Here is an 18089-nt window from a genome sequence, read left to right as displayed (position 1 = left end):
ACACTTCAGCTATGAGAGACAGAATGAGAAAAAAATCCATGAAATTAGATTTTTTTTTAAATATTTTATTTGCACATTATGTTGGAAACTTTATTTGGTCAATAACAAATGTTAATCTCAATACTTTGTTAGAGTGAGGAAAATAAGTATTTGAACGCCCTGCTATTTTGCAAGTTCTCCCACTTGGAAATCATGGAGGGGTCTGAAATTGTCATCGTAGATGTCCACTGTGAGAGACAAAAAAAAAGATTTTTTTAACAATTTATTTGTATTATACAGATGCAAATAAGTATTTGAACAACTGACAATCCGCTACCATTCTGACCCTCAAAGACCTGTTAGTCTGCCTTTAAAATGTCCACCTCCACTCCATTTATTATCCTAAATTAGATTCACCTGTTTGAGGTCGTTAGCTGCATAAAGACACCTGTCCACCCCATACAATCAGTACAAATACAACTACTAACATGGCCAAGACCGTCCAAAGACACTAGAGACAAAATTGTGCACCTCCACAAGGCTGGAAAAGGCTACGGGGAAATTGCCAAGCAGTTTGGTGAAAAAAGGTCCACTGTTGGAGCAATCATTAGAAAATGGAAGAAGCTAAAGATGACTGTCAGTCTCCCTCGGACTGGGGCTCCATGCAAGATCTCACCTCTCAATGATCCTAAGAAAGATGAGAAATCAGCCCAGAACTACACCGGAGGAGCTGGTCAATGACCTGAAAAGAGCTGGGACCACCGTTTCCAAGGTTACTGTTGGTAATACACTAAGACGTCATGGTTTGAAATCATGCATAACACTGAAGGTTCCCCTGCTTAAACCAGCACATGTCCAGGCCCGTCTTAAGTTTGCCAATGACCATTTGGATGATCCAGAGGAGTCATTAGAGAAAGCCATGTGGTCAGATGAGACCAAAATATAACTTTTTTTGTCATAATTCCACTAAACGTGTTTGGAGGAAGAAGAATGATGAGTATCATCCCAAGAACACCATCCCTACTGTGAAGCATGGGGGTGGTAGCATCATGCTTTGGGGGTGTTTTTCTGCACATGTGACAGGGTGACTGCACTGTATTAAGCAGAGGATGACCGGGGCCATGGATTGCGAGATTTTGGGGAACAATAAAGAGAATAATTTGTTATACAAGTACTTTTACTTTTAATATTTAAAATGCATTTAAAATCAAGTACTTTTAGCTACATGTGCTAGTGATACATGCTTCATGAAAACATAAACCGAAAAAATGTATAATCAAAATGAAAGATTACCTGTCCAGCATATGAGTCGTTTTTCAGCCCCTTGAGGTCCCTCAGTTCTCGACATGGTTGGTAAGCCACGCTGATATTTACTCGCGTTTGATTTCTTTGTTTATCCAAAGACTTTTTGTGCATTGCCTTTACACGTAGGCCTACCGTCTTCCTTTTTTTGTGCATTGTTTGCCTTCACTGACTGCAAAACCCGGCACTTTGTATTTTGAATGCTTTTGCTCTGCCTAGGGGTGCGCGCATGTGTGGGCAGAACCTGTATCGAAAGTGGTGGTTGCCATGGTAGCGAGAGAGAGTGATAGTCGCCCAAGTCAATCATTTGTTTCGTCCCGAACGAAAATATTGAGCGGTGTTTACTGCCGATTAAAAAGTCTAGAGTCACTTGATTTTTATACTCCATTTTTCAGAGTACTTACATTTTAATTATGTATTGACATATAAAGAAAGTTTAAACAAATTTGGACAATAGTGTTTAGATCATTCCTACCTACCCTACCTTTAAAGGGATCCCCTGGTGTTGAGAAAAGCCACGAAAGAGCTACGTTATTTTAAAAAATAGATTTTATATTTGGACAATGGGCGGCGCGATTTTGTTTGCGTTCTAGGGTGATTACGTAGAATGGTTGCACTCGGCAATCAGCTGGCGTTACCGGTAGCTACCGAAAATTGTTTCAGATTTAAACAAAACCAAATAATTGCTTTGTAATTGTACTTAAAACACCCTCAAACATACATGTGCACACAAACTCTCACACAGACTCACACACTCCCCAACAGATCGGCGAGAACACACAGACACACACACACACACCCACTGCGTGCGCGCATACACCCCCCCCCCCATTCACTATTCCCTGTGTTGATATCATAGATAGACGGTTGATATGCAGTAGATTAACTGTAATGCCTAATGTGACCAGCAGAGGGAACTATCTAGGATTAGGACCATGGGATAGGGGAACGTGAGGAAGAGAGGGAGGATGTTTTTGTGATGTTGGTTGATTCGTGCATTAAGCACAAGCTCAGTGAATTAAAACCGCAATCTTTAAACTTTCATCTTTAAGACACGAATAACATTCCCAAGTTTTGTTCACTAATACAACTTGAAAGAGTGAAAGAAGACGAGTGCGTGCGTGAAGTCGGACAGCTGTTGTGTGTAAATCGGCTGTACACTCGTTATTGCGGTGCAACGTGAGATTGAATGAGTGCACTCTAACATGTCCACTATGGTGTCGGACAACACTACAAATGGCCGTCCCTTCAAATAATGCCCTATTTCAGGGTATGGGGGCCGATTTCGGATTCAGCCCCTGTCGTGGAGACTGAGCAGCCCAACATCTCGATTGAGACAGCGCAGTCTGTCAGGTGTGTGTGCGCGCCCGCCGATCTGTTTGTGACTTGTGTAGGTGAGTTTGTGTGCACATGTATGTTTGAGTGTGTTTTAAGTACAATTGCAAAGCAATTGGTTTTGTTTAACTCTGAAACAATTTTCGAGTTGCGTTGTGGTAAAAATAGCTACGGGTAACGCCAGCTGATTGAGGAGTTCAACCATTCTACGTCATCAACCTAGAACACAAACAAAATGGCGCCGCCCATGGTCCAAATATAAAAGCGATTTTTTAAATAACACAGATCTTTCATGGGTTTTCTACTACATATTTCAGTAAGAGACATAATTTATGTTATATTAAGCCACAGAAGTCTCAACACCAGGGGATCCCTTTAAGTAGGCTACTGAGATTCAGTACTTCCCCCACCACTGAGTCAGTGATGGTTTGGGGTGCCATGCCATCTGCTGGTGTTGGCCCACTGTTTTCTGAGTCCAAGGTCAGCACAGCCAGGGCCGTACACTAGAGCCACTGCCCTTCTTGCCCCTCTCCCCTCACCCACAGAGGATTCCCATGAAACGTTCTGTCCCTCTAAAAATCCACTAATCCGTTCCGTGTTTTCCCGCTCGCTCCGCAGCATTGCGTAAAGTCTGTAACTGCCGCTTTCTGTGGAGGCAGTTCCAAAATGTCATCCTATTAGCAGTTGGCTATATTACAAACTACAATCACATTACAGACAGTGGTTGATCTGTGGAATCAGTAATTTGGTAGTATGTTTATTTCAACATTGCAAACATGGATTTAAGCTCCAGCATGCCAGCGGGGTGATACAGGCTACTGTAGAATATTTAGCATTTTGTGACTCTTTAACTCCTGTAAAATATGTTTTACATTTATATTGTAATCAATTTTATGAGTTAATACTAGTATTTATAATGTCCATATTTATGATATTTTATTAAGACCATATTAATCGTATACACAATTTAAAAAAAAGGTAATAAAGGCTATTATAAATATGAGTTGTAGCTATAGGGTATCCAATAAGGCAAATGGCACACCCTAAGAAAAATGTGCATTTTTAATCAGGTCCAAGTTTTTACTTGTTTTAAAACAATATTCAATTATATTTTTTTACTTTAAAAAACTATTTAACAAAGTTTGCAGTATCCTATTTTCAGTTCATTTTATAAATCCATTATTGTTCAATAAATATTTACATGTTAATATAAAACATTTTAAAAATACAGAAACACATTTAAGTACATAATCTTTAGATCCCATACTTTAATAAAGTTTTACAGTAGTAACAACTAAATATATTTGTATTATATCATTATTATCATAAATATGATGATTACCTCTAAGCTGGACACCCAACTTAATATGTTATTTACAATCTGAACAAATGCTAGTCAGTCAGCTGTTTTTTTTAACATGTTAAATATTCCTTTTACCTCTAATACCACTTATATATTCTTCTGGTATTGAAAAACTCTTGCTATATTTACTTTAAGCAAAACTGAAAATCATAAACAAGACCTTTGTCTCAAAATATATTTAATACTTTTAGTGATTATCATTTGCTACTTAAATCTACAAAAAAAAAATAGCTATGAGAACAAATTGGAATCAACTTTTTGGAAGCATAATTACAACATAAATTGAATAGCACTAAAGCCTAACAATTGTATTTACGATATGATTTTAAACTATTTGCTATTCATACACAACCCTCTAATAGTGCCCCCTTTTTTGATTTGGGCCACTGCCCCTCAAAATCTCTGTGCAGGGCCCTGTTTGGGATCATTGTCATGGTGAAAGACCCAGCCACGTTTCATCTTAAATGCCCTTGCTGACGGAAGGAGGTTTTTACTCAAAATGTCATGATACAAGGCCCCATTCATTCTTTCCTTTACACGGATCAGTGGTCCTGGTCCCTTTGCAGTAAAACAGCCCCAAAGCATGAGGTTTCCACCGCCATGCTTCACAGTAGGTATGGTGCAACTCAGCATTCTTCCTCCTCCAAACACCACAAAAACATTTTTCAGCAAGGGGAGCTCACCCTGTGCTTTGTGTAGAAATGGGGACACTATACTGTCAAAGAGCACCGTCCTTCGGATGAGACGTTAAACCAAGGTCCTGACTCTCTGTGGTCATTAAAAATCAGAGGATGTCCTTCGGAAAAAGAGTAGGGGCCTCTGTCCATCACGGCCTCCAAATCATCCCCATATACTGATTTGGCATCATCACTCCGTCTCCTCTCCACCATAAGCTGGCATAGGGTGTGTTCTGGCGCAAAATAGCTGCCGTGGTGGTGCCACATTGGTGGCGGTTTGAGGACATAATTGAAGTGTACCTATGATGGAAATGACAGGATGCTTTCATCTTTTTAAGTGGGAGAACTTGCACAATTGGTGGCTAACTAAATACTTTTTTTGCCCCACTGCACATATACATCTAACCGTCACTAAGCAGTGTTGGTGAAGTTGGGTGTTCGACCCTCACGCATTTCAAATGTCTTTTTACCCCCAAGATTGAAAGATAACTTGGCCATGAGTATATCAGGGCCGTTATTGGTTATTTTCTACAATAAAGGCACCACAGAGACAACAGCAGTTAACTAGTCATCAGATCCAGGTCTGGTTTTTACATTTTTTAGGATGGTACATTTAATTGTGAAAAATTATACAATCACATCTTAGGATGTTCAAAAAACTCCGTACATGAGTACCTTTTCCATAGAAAAATATGATCTTTTAACAATGCATGTTAACACTAAACATAATTCTTAAAAAAAAACTTAAAAAAAAAAAACTCCATTGAATAAAACTTTTTTTTTTTTTTTTTTACAAAATGTCTCAGTCCTGAGGCTTCATGAACGCCCGTTTGGGTTGATAATCCACAACATTGCAGTTGACGTCCTCTTCTTTAGTAATAGCGGGGCGTTCTCGTTTTTTGGCAAACTTTTTTCTCATGCTCCCAACCAAACTTTCATATCTGAAAGAAAAGAAATAAATGAATCAATGTCTTTTGTTCACAAAATCTGGTCTGGATATTATCGACATCTGCAGTTTGACATAATTTCTTCCCACACCTTTTGGCCATCTCTTCATCTGTAATATCGGTTTCCATTCTGCTCACAGTGTCGTCCTCGTCTTCCTCCTCCTCCTCTTTGGGTGCGTTCATTAGTAACATTAATTTCTACAAGAGATTCCATTTTGTGGGAAATAAACAACGTTCAATGTTATACAGATGAGTGTTTTTACATAAATGACCACATGCTATTAATAAAATGTCAGATTTCAGGTAACTTAAATCAGCACTAGGTAACTTTTCAACCTTCATAATATATTTTCAAGACTCTTGTGATGATACATCGACTTACAATAGGTTGAATGACACGTCTGCCATAGCCTGATGGAGTCTGTATCGTTTTTAATCGTACTTTTAAACTTCGGGTTTCGGGTAGTAACCCGAGAACAAAAAGAACTACAAAATTCGACTGCTTTACGGCATACACGTCACTTCCACCAACACACACACTTCCTTAAATTCAGACGTGCGAGCCCAACTTTGTTCGTCGGATAATATAGTCATGTCAGAAGCAGCACAGACAAATAAGAAAGAAAAGGTTTTGTTGGAGGAAAGCAATAAGAGGAAACGAAAAAGTGATGGGATTAAATGCAGGACGAGGATCAACATGTGACCAGCGTTTGCTCGTCGGCGTGAGCTGAAGGAGGCGTGCCCGACCGATGCTGTCCTGCTTGTTACGGTGAGCTACCACTCAAACACTGAACTGAAGTATCATATAGATTCTGTAAAACGCTAACCAATAGACTACTATAATGAGCTGGCTTGTAAACGTGAGCATCGTGATTATTTGTCGTTTGAAAAAAATGAAACCCATGAAATTATATTCAAATGACCTGCTGAAACATATGCCAGTGACTGTACCTGATGAAGACATTTCACATGCGCCGCCAGAAGAACTCCTGCATGTGAACTCCTCCTGCAGTGTTCAGGGGAACTGTTAGTGCTGCACCAACCCGCGGGGACGCTTTTATGAAGTTAATTGGCCCGCCCCGCACCACTGTATACATTTTTACAACCCGCCCCGCACCCGCGACCATTAAAGGTCCCGTTCTTCGCGTGTTTTCGAAGCTTTGATTATGTTTACAGTGCGCAATATAACATGAGTTCATGTTTCGCGTGTAAAAAAAAAAAAACAGTATTTTTCACACAATTGACTTATCTGTACAGCGCTGTTTCCTCTGTCCTAAAAACGGCCTGATGATTTCCTTGTTCTATGAAGTCCCTCCTTCAGAAACACGTAACGAGTTCTGATTGGGCCAGCGCTTCCCGCGCTGTGATTGGACAGCAGCTTAGCGCACTTTGCCCGGAAAGGTCCCGCCTCTTACCATAACGCGCTCAATGTTACTGCAAAAATTTCTATATTGCCTTATCAATTTGAGCCGGAATCAGACCCGGAGAATATCGAAGAGGATCGATTACAACCTGCTCAGGAAAGACTTTTGCTGGATGTTTCAGAATGGTAAGCTGTCTATTCAGTAGTTTAAACTGATCATTACAAACACCAACAATCGATGGTGTCTGAATGAATTACTACACTTTTATATGCTAAGTTTTTCGGATTAGTTTCAATTACCATCTAACGTTAGTTAACAAAGCTAAACAGCGTTGCACTTTGTGTCATGAGTTACATAAACTGTTAAACGGACCGACTTAAATAATAAAATACACTAACCGGTTGTGGCTCATAAACAACAAAGAGGGAACTGCGTCATCTTTTAAGAATAATCTTTCTGCGAATCCGGCATTAAACTGATTGAGATTGAGGAAGCCGTCCTCAGCAAAATGTGCTGCACATAGTTTCATCGATCTCTACGTACAGCGTCCGTGGGAAGGCCAAACTAGGGCTGGACAATAATTCAATATCAATATATATCGCGATATAATTTTTTTCAATAACGGTGATATGATTTTTAAACACATTTCCGATATTTCGATATGACTGACGTTCAGGGTGCAGCCATCAGAAAGAGCAGAACACGATTGGCTTCTTGCGTGATGACGTACACCACGGACACGCAGCCAGCCAGTGCTCAGGAGTAGTAGGCTGATAGATCCAACGCGGCACGTTTTAGCTACAAAGAGTTTCCCTGACCGCAACACAAATGTGACTGAACGAGCTTCCACAAGTAAGGAGAAATAAATAGTTGATAAGAGAAGAAAGACTAACTTTCTTTAGTGGCGTGGAAGTGGTTCGTCTATCTAAAGCACTATTCGCACGGGATTAGTATTATCTAGGGACCTCTGTGATTTAGAAATGACTCCTCCACATCTGAGTTTTGCGTGGCACATTCGCACGGGATAAGCAAAGCCTGTGATTTTACTCGAATTTACTGACTTCTCCCGGATATGATGTCGTCTTCGTTATAGATAGCTGTATGAAATCATAAACAGGCATCGATATCGTTTTGATTATTTTACAGTAGCCTAATAAATAAATATAATTTCGTTCAGTTAGCGAACAGACGCCATGAACTGAGCTCAGACCAGCGGCAGGAATCAGATTTCATTTATCACGAGTAGGAAGCTGACAATATACGGCGGAAGATTCAGTTTCAAAACTAAATGTAAAAGCGCCTATTTAAACAAGATTGTCATTGTACTATACTGTTCTGTTTTTCATTAAGAACAGTATTGATGTTAATATTAAACACACCATTCAATCAGATTACTCTCAAATTGATACTCATTCTAAAGTGAAAGTATAATCCGCGTGGACGCGGCTGCACGGGAATTAACGGTGCGCATTATGAATGCAGACTTTATTCTTCGTGAAAGATAAAGATAGAAATGCTCACAGGGAGAAAAAAAGCTTGCAAAAAGTATATACAATCCGCCTAATCCTGGCCAAATCACAGATATGTCGATTCGCACGGGACTAATGTTATCACAGGACCTCGGTGTTCGGCGAAATATGGTAGGTAGGCTAATTTGCGGGGGAATTTTTACTTTACAAATTACAGACATGGCCGATTCGCACGGGATTAAGATCACAGACATTCTCTGCAATTATTACAAATCACCAGAGGTCCCCAGATAATACGAATCCCGTGCAAATGGGGCTGATATTAAACTTGTGCCGGAGAGGTGCCGACTAGGGGTGTAACAATACATCGACATAGATGCATCAATCTAATGTCTAACAATACGATGCCAAGCGTTAAAAATAATCCATGTACATATTTGGGTAAGAGGCAAGTGGCACATTTGTTTTAATACTTTCCACATTTGCACACAATGTCATGTATTAACACCAATGCGGTCATTCTCGTTTAAATTACCTTTCAAAGCTTGTGAAAGACGGTCAGACATGGCTTCACGAAAATGTATCATTTTCTCCTGTTTAAAGCCTTGCAAAAAGCAGCGTGCACTCATCTCAAACAGCACAAATAGGCCACTGAATTGAGTCTTATTTTATTTTATTTTTTTGTGCATCAGTAGATAAAGGTATAGTTTTGCATAAAAGGAGAATATAGCGCTATGAATCGTTCTTCAGTGAAATTTAAAACTTAAAAGAAAATGCTCAATAAACTGCATCTGCGAAGTGAGAGTCTTGTTTATTTGATGGTGATTTCTTGTTCGTATAAAGGCTAAATACAAATAAAAGGTGAACATTAATTTATTTGTACCGTTTTTATTTCTAAAATTTTATATAGTTTTATAGGAGGAGGTTTCATAGACTTGGAAAATTAATTTTTCAGAAGTTTGTAGGTACAGAAATCCTTTGTGGCAGTTCTTGGTAGTTTTTCTAAAGCTTTTATATAGTTCATATCGATATCGAAATTATATCGTATCGACCAAAATTAAGAAATATATCGTGATATAAATTTTGGCCATATCGTCCAGCCCTAGGCCAAACAAAGGTGATTTGACTCCGGGATGAAAATAACAGCGTTTCAATGGCATGGCGACAAACACACTCTAGAAAAACAACGCTTCCTATTCTCGACCTGCGAGAGCAAAAGGACAACGGCCCCGAATTTGCGTGTTCTTGTGGGCGGAGGGTTCGTCAACAAACGGTTTTAGTTGCGTCATTACAGCAGGAAGTGCAGCGGTGTGGTCCAAACCGGCCGCTCGCTGTAGGCTTTGAAAGGGAACTTCTGTTAAATAAAATATCTCGCTTGGCATTGAACTAGGGGTGTCCATGGTTAACCGATTGACCGATTAACCATTAAAAATTGCGTAACCGAGTGAAACATTTTGCTCGGTTAAGTGGCGTCAATGACGTGCTTTGAATTTAGTTGTAATATATGTTTGCACCCCTAGAGACCGCAAGAGCGCTGCCAGACATTTGTAATATCCACAAGAAGAAGTCATGACCAGCTTTCTAAGCGGGCAAAGAAAGCGTGGGAGCACTTTAAAAATGAGAGTGACGGGGCAAAATGTAAGTATTGCAATGCAGTGCTTACCGCATTTTTCAGGTTATAAGTTGCTCCGGAGTATGAGTCGCATCAGTCAAAAAATGCGTCATGAAGAGGAAAATAACAAACATCGCACTGGACAATAAGTCGCATTAGGGCAGAAGCAGAGCGGGAGCCGCGCGCGCTGTTCATACGGAGCAGAAGAAAGAAAGTTTGAAGTGAGAAATTTGTGAATGACTAGAGAAAAGCAGACGTTACTTTAACTGTAATGAAGAAAACAAAAAAGCTAATCGCGGACTGAAAGCAAGATGGCCAGAGCTGAAGGGACGAGTCCACAGATGCTTGAACTCTCTGCCGGGAGAGCCTCAGCAGCCGCGCGAGTCAAACGCTGTCTGTGTGAATCATTCTCGGCTGCATATTTTACTAATGCCCTAATCATGCAGGCGCCCTCACCTCGCGGCCACTTGCATTGCTCGTGAACTGGAGCGCATCTCATCCTAATTTAACGAAACTCAGCGTACGCCTCGCAGACATGAAATAGATCTTAAGAAACTTGAAATGTCTTTTAACAATTTAAAACGAAAAGAAATAGGCTACTCTCTGATTGTGTAATCCATGATGTGCATTTCTCTCTATAGGCGCGTTCATTACGGAGATGGTGGTCGTCAAATTAATAAGCTAAAAATAACCCTGACGCACACTATGGTTAACCGAGTATTAACCGCTAAGGGCCTCGGTTAACGGTTAATGAAAAACTTGAAAACGTGCAGCCCTACATTGAACTTTGAGCTTTATAATTTTACAGGTGTTATTTATGCTCTAACAGCAACATTACACACTAACTAACGTGTGAAAGATGGAATCGCAAAGAATGGGACAATTAAACTGACATACGGGGTCTGCGGGTTATGAGACGACCCGCGCATCACTAGTTCAGGGCTATCAGGGTTGTCCTGTCAACAAATGCACGCGTGATGGCGTCCCCTGTTGTAGGATGACAGATCTTACGACAGTAGTTGAGGACATTATTTTTTCCCCAACTGTAGGGGGACCCCGAGAGCAAAAGTTACCCAGTGCTGCTTTAAATTCGGTTACATTTGTTGGTTAAATTAACAATTACATTTTAAAAAGTCCAATCTAAAGACTACTCTTTTTTTTACACAACTATAAGTTTACAATAAATTTAGAAAGATGAAAAATGGAAGCAAACTTGTGGTGTACCTCAACGTCAGGATTAAAGCCTTTGAACGACATTCTGCCGTAAACCAGATCCTCGCAGGGAACGTAACTTCTCTCCTCAATGATGTGGTTTCTGGTCAGAATAAAAGCACCTAGTTATTTTATATTCTTAAACAGAGCTGGATGATATGATTCATTCAATTTCAGAGGAAAGTTTAATAAATCATGCTGACAAAAGATGGTATTAACAGGTCAAATATGTAGAACAAGGGATTTAGTGTAAAAATAAAATTAAAAAAACAGACCGTCATCTACACAAAATAATACTCTCAGAACCAAGTTCTCCTTCAGGTCATTTCTGGAATGAACGTTTTGGGGGCCTGAAAATGCACGCTTTTAAAAACGGTTACAAAGAGCAAGGTTTTGAAAATTAGATCTTTACCGTCTCCGTGTAAACGACAAAAACGTGTTCGCTGGGTGTTTCTTGACAAAGCAACATCAACTACTGGCCTACGGGGATCGTTTTGACAATGTCGTCGTCTGTTTAAGTACATAGCTGACGTAATGACGCAACTGATCACGAGACACACGACAGCCAGTGCTGTCAAAGCTGACCTGACGTTTCCTCCGGCGGCAATATTTGAAACGTATTATTAATCTTTGGCGGATGGACTCGACGTTCAGATCGCTTTTGGGGATTTTATTCACACAAATCAATCGTTTGGCCTCGAGACACTTGGAATATTTGTACTGTCTGAATAAATTGTGCCTGCAGTCGTATCTGCCTGTTATCCTGTTTTTTATAATACAGAAATGGGTAGGTTTAGGGAAGAACGCCATTTCATGAGGTCAGTCTGGATTTGGACCTTCAACCGTTGGTTCCCATTGAAGCCCACATGTGGGAAAAAATCCTGGAATGTTTTCCCCCAAAAAACTTCATTTCTTTTTGACTGAAGAAAGACATGAACATCTTGGATGAGATGGGGGGAGTAAAAATATCAGGACATTTTCATTTTGAAGTGAACTAATCTTTAACTAACCACCAACATATTCTGCCCATATTTTGAACAGAACTTTGCAAACTTAATTTTGCCTTGAGGTTTAAGGGAAGCCCATTCACACCACATAAGAAAAAAAATCATGCCTTGGTAAAAAGTAATTATCCTAATAATTCCATAAAATAAAAAAATAAATAAAAAAATGACAATTCTATTTGTCCTAATCATGGCTTTTCATTATGGTAACTTTGACCTTTCTACATAAATTATAATGCCACAATTTTGACTTTTTTACTCAGAACTAAAGCCGGTTGCGCACTGTAAGAATTTGGCCGTCTTAGACCAATTTTGCAAATAGCCTAAATTCTGAGCCCGTATTTATCAAGCTTCTCAAAGTGCTATTTTAGTCTTAAGTGCTGAAAATTCATGAAATTTACTCCTACTTTCAAACTTAAGTATAAAAGCAAGTTATCAAATTTCTTAAAGCTAAGAATCACTCTTACTCTCCCAGTTATTTAAGACAGCTCGAGAGGTCTCAAGCGGTTAGGAGTGTCCAGTAGGGGCTGGTGATGGCGCTGAGGAGACGGAGACGTGCGCAAATCTTTCAATAGAGGGAGAATGTGTTCGAAATGTTTGACGACAAAAAATATTTAATCAAACAGTATTGTTTGGACAGAGCAGACATCATCTTTTTCAGCGCTGGTTAATAATGGGTTTTATAAAAAAAAACACTTCGAGTAATTCAGCAAGCAGGAGCGATCGCTTCTTCCTCCTGCCAGCTCGGTTTTCTTTTGGAATCCATGGTGGCTGATTATATATTTTAAAAAATCTAGGCGATATCTAGGCAGGTCATTTAACAGCACTAGGGATGTCAATTTTCACAAATTCCCATGATCGATCGTCGTTTACATTAACGATCAATTAATCGATTAATCGTTAAGCATAATACTGAAATATGCGTCTACAGCAGTGGCTTACAGCCGACAGCATGACAGGCCTATGTGCATTGCTGCTCAAAATGCCATGTTCTTCTTCAAATGAATGAGAAGGATTTTTTTTATCTAAATAAAGGGCTATGGGATTGTAAAATTAGTCGTTTAGTTATTTATAATTTAATTAAATGACTTATTTAATAACCAAATATAACATGTAGCCTAATACAACACGAACGCGGCCTCATGATCTGTTATTCAGAATTTGTGGACGCACTTCTAAGAACAACGTGCTGAAACGTCACCTAAACCCAATTAATTCAAAACGATTTATTAAAATATTGTTTTCATTAATGTTATGTAATGTGGCCGTCCCAATCATAGTTATTATTAGTCGTGCGTTGCTTTTTGAACTGCGCGAGCTGAAGCGGATGAGCTGGATCAACACTGGTAAGTTACACTGAAGCTCTTTGCTAGCGCGTTATTTAACTCAACAAAAAGCTTCCTATATGAGATTAATCAGATTTATATAAAGTTAACAAAATATTACAAATTATATATCTTCACAAAATGATGCGAATGCACAAGTGAACTTGAATTGAGTTGCTGATATTCATATTCAGAATGGGAGAATTCATATTCACTGAATGAAAACCGGTAGCCATCACTGACTGAAGCCATTTGCTAGTGCGTTTTATTTCACTAAAAGAAACGCATCCTATATGATTGATCACATATATAACATTACAAAATAAATGTAATATTACAAATTACTTCAGCACAATCTGATGCGATCTTGAACTAAGTTACATGCGCGAGTCAGAATGCGTGACTCATGTTGTGCACGCGCTCTTCCTGGATCAACGCAATGAAACACACGGCAAATAAACCCAAATAATTAACCATCACAATGCCTTATTACAATATTGTTCTCATTAATGTTGTGTAATATGACAGTCCCAATCATAGTCATTATTAGCTGTGCATTGCTGTTAGAGCTGCACGCTGAAGCTGATCACCGCCACGCTTTTACTACCGCTCGCCTCTAACGTTAATTATTAACCAAATGCATTCTTATGAGATAAATCAGCTATAGATAGGCCTGCACAATATAAACACAATATTACAACTTGCATTTGCACAAAACAAAAGGCTGCAAATGCACATGCAAACTTGCAGTCATGATGAAGGTGTGTGACTCCAGCTGTAAAATGGTCCCAAATAGAACTCGGGCACGCTCGCATTATTTTTCCTCCCGTTTTGCGGTTGACCCGCACACACTCGCAAGACCCTGCTTAATCAATGATCGATAAGTCTTATCGATCAAATGTCTTCTCGACAATTAATCGATCATCGATTAATCGTTGACATCCCTAAACAGCACACCAGTTAAAAAAAATTAATTAAATGGATGAAAACATGTTTATCTTTCATTTAAAATGTCTATATTATAATGTATTCTCTTGAAAACTCTTTATTGTCAAATGTGTGTTGGATGTAAACTCCTCTTAGGAATTTCACCATTCAATGTGAATTTATCTGAGGATATTCTTAAATAAGGACATCTATTCAGTGATTGGTTCATGCCTATGACATCATCCAAAATTCCATTTGTGGCACAGCAAAGTGTCGTAAATCCACTCTAAGACTAGCACTTAAGATTTAGTCCTACACTTTACTTAAAGTATGATTGGGACGCTTGATAACTAACTTTAAAGCGCAGCTTTGAGCCAAGAATTTTTTTACTCTTAAGTGAATTCTTAGCAGTGTTCTTGTGAGTAATTCTAAGATGTTTGATAAATACGGGCCCAGAAGTCTTTGATCGTTAGTTTGACATGTTCAGCGAGAGCTGGTTAACGACCATTGCAGTCAAATTTGACCTCCAATGACATTCTGTCAGAGACATAAGATTTGAGTCCCAGTCAAACGGACTTCTCCTACGACGACAGTCAGATTGTCTTCATTTTTTATAGCAAGCCGTGATCAAAATCAACATTAGAGATTTTTTATCCAGCATTTCAGTTCCACGTGTTATTCAGCTCAGTCAACGAACTGATTAATGATAGAAACTCTGGACGAGTTGTCTTGCGTGTGACCGTATTTAAAGTGTCTTGACTGCTGAACAGTCTGCCATTAATGAAAACAGAGACCTCACAGTGTGACATGGCTAACCGCAGTGATCGCGCTCGTACAGTCTGACAAGAAACAATTGTAAAGGACTGTTATTAATCGCGCATTGCCCACCCGGCTTAAAGTGTTAGTTCACCCAGAAATAAAAATTTGCCCAAGATTTACTCTCCCTCAAGTCATCCTAGGTGTATATGATATTCTTCTTTCAGACAAACACAATCAGAGTTATATTAAATTAAAAAATTACAAAGATTTATAATGGCTGTAAATTGTTGCATAGTTTTTGAAGTACACGAGTGCATCTATCCGTCATATAACTGCTCCACACGGCTCCGGAGGGGGTTAATAAAGGCCTTCTGAAGCAGATCGATGTGTTTGTGTGAGAAAAATATCAATATTTAAAACTTTATAAAGTCTATTATCTAGCTTCCAGCCGATTGCCTTCTGTATTCAGCTAACGGAAAAAGTGTAGCGCCTCTGGCAGTTCAAAATGCTTACGCTACGTCTGACAACTTTACACAACAGTTACGCTCAGACACAGCGCAAGCATTTATGACTATAGGGGGAGTAAATCATGGGCTAATTTGCATTTTTTGTCAAACTATCCATTTAAGACTTAGTGTCTCATAATATTGACTTTTATTCTCGTAATTACGACTTCCCAAAGCATGGTGTTTTTGTTCTTATGTGGTAGAAATTGGCTTCCATGGATATTTTTTTGTTTACGATTTAAGTGTGACTTAATGGGACAGTTCACCCCAAAATGAAAATGCTGTCTTCATTTACTCACCCTGAAGTTGTTCCAAACCTATTTGAGTATCTTTCGTCTGTTGAACACAAAAGCTGATATTTTAATAAATGATAGTACACAGACAGTTGAAGGCACCCATTGACTTGCATTGTATTTTTATGTTGTTGTTTTCTACTATGCAAGTCAATGGGTGCCACACAACCGTTCGCTTACTTACACTCTTCAAAATATCTTCTGTAGTGTTCAGCAGACGAATGAAACTCAAGCAGGTTTGGAACAACTTCAGGGTGAGTAAATGAAGACACCATTTTTATTGCTGAGTGAACTATCCCTTTAAAGGGTTAGTTCACCCAAAAGTGAAATGGATGTCATTAACTCCTCTCCCTAATGTCGTTCCACACCCGTAAGACCTCCGTTCATCTTCACACACAGTTTAAGATATTTTATATTTAGTCCGAGAGCGTATGCAAGTGTATGCACACTATACTGTCCATGTCCAGAAAGGGAATAAAATCATCATCACAGTAGTCCATATGAGACATCAGTGGGTTAATTAGAGTCTCTTGAAGCATCAGAAATGCATTTTGGTCCAAAAATAACAAAAACTACGACTTTATTCAGCATTGTCTTCTCTTCCACGATTGTTTTCAATCCTCAAATAAAGATTCAAACGGTCATGAATCAGTGTTTTGATTCATGATTCAGATCGCGTGCCAAACTGCTGAAATCACGTGACATTGGCGATCCGAATCATTGATCAATCCGCTGATTCATGACCGTTTGAATCTTTATTCGAGGATTGAAAACAAACGTGGAAGAGAAGACAATGCTGAATAAAGATAACTAAATATATTTTTTTTATTGTTCATGAAATACTTACTCGCTCAAATTACAAACTTCCATTTAAAACAACATCTAACTACTCCCTAAATGCATATCCTAAGTACAAGTTGTTTCTTTTCACCAACTTTTGTGTTTGTTTGTCTGTTTTTATTATTTTTATTTTTTATTTCCCATTATTTAGCAGCTGTCTATCATGTTTTTTTTCTAGTTTGTTTTTCCCCACACTGTATGTATTATGTATAATTTACTGTATGCATTTCATGAACAATAGTTTGTTATTTTTGGACGAAAATGTATTTCCGATGCTTCAAGAGGACTCTTATTAACCCACTGATGTCTCATATGGACTACTGTGATGGACATACGCTCTCTAAATATAAAGTATCTTAAACTGTGTGTGAAGATGAACGGAGGTCTTACGGGTGTGGAACGACATTAGGGTGAGGAGTTAATGACAGACATTTCACTTTTGGGTGAACTAACCCTTTAAGAGTTCAAACACTTTTCTGAGGAGGATCGTATGAGTGAGGGGTCAGTCAGGTCTCACTCTTTGGCCTTGAGCTCAGGCAGATCCAGGAACCAGTGGTCGTCGCTGATGATCCTCTTCTCCTCCTCCTCCAGCTGCTTCTTCGCCTCTGCATCTAACCCTCTCTGCATGAACTACACACAGACACAGACACAGACACAGACACAGACACACACACACACACACACACACGTCACTGCAGAGCACGTGACTGACAACACTGCGTTCAGCAACACCACGAGACCCAAAACATATCTCCTAGATGAAGATATTTTATTACAATTTCAATCAAAGGCTCATCAAGTTAAGTCAGCTTTATACCATCACTGGATAAATTCATTTTCTCAGTACCAAGTAGAGAGCTGATGCTTCTTACCTTCATTCGCAGGAGATTTTTAGACAACTTCGCTCCATCGTTCGCCATTTCGAAGAAGGGCTGAACTGCACGTTTTTGATGTGAATGAATTTGATGTGAATGAACTGCCTTTCGTTTAATAATTATGTGTTACATGGGCGGCATGACTGCGTGTAGAACAAGACGCTAAAATAAATACTAGCACACATGAAGTCTGCGCATGCGCTGTAGCGAAATATGCAAGGCTCGATCAGTCGCACAACACAGATCGACCGACTTGCAGTCGTATGATTTATATTACACATGTAATAGTATGATATTTTT

The 18089-nt window shown here is 39.1% G+C and overlaps 1 protein-coding gene across 1 annotated transcript; it reads right to left on the bottom strand.

Annotated features, from left to right (window-relative positions):
• Positions 1 to 5238: 5238 nt before the first annotated feature.
• On the bottom strand, positions 5239 to 18010 carry mphosph6 (M-phase phosphoprotein 6). Its single transcript, XM_067436650.1, has 5 exons — positions 17787 to 18010; positions 17432 to 17544; positions 11273 to 11363; positions 5695 to 5801; positions 5239 to 5597 (listed from the first exon to the last, which is right to left on the bottom strand). The coding sequence occupies exons 1-5, from the start codon at positions 17832 to 17834 to the stop codon at positions 5459 to 5461; spliced, it is 498 nt and encodes a 165-aa protein (XP_067292751.1). The 5' UTR covers positions 17835 to 18010; the 3' UTR covers positions 5239 to 5458.
• Positions 18011 to 18089: the final 79 nt, after the last annotated feature.

The sequence above is a fragment of the Pseudorasbora parva genome, chromosome 25 (assembly GCF_024679245.1).
Source record: "Pseudorasbora parva isolate DD20220531a chromosome 25, ASM2467924v1, whole genome shotgun sequence".
NCBI classification, from domain to species: Eukaryota; Metazoa; Chordata; class Actinopteri; order Cypriniformes; family Gobionidae; genus Pseudorasbora; species Pseudorasbora parva.
The sequence above is the reverse complement of the archived record's forward strand: the minus strand, read 5'-3'. Positions and strand labels throughout refer to the sequence as shown.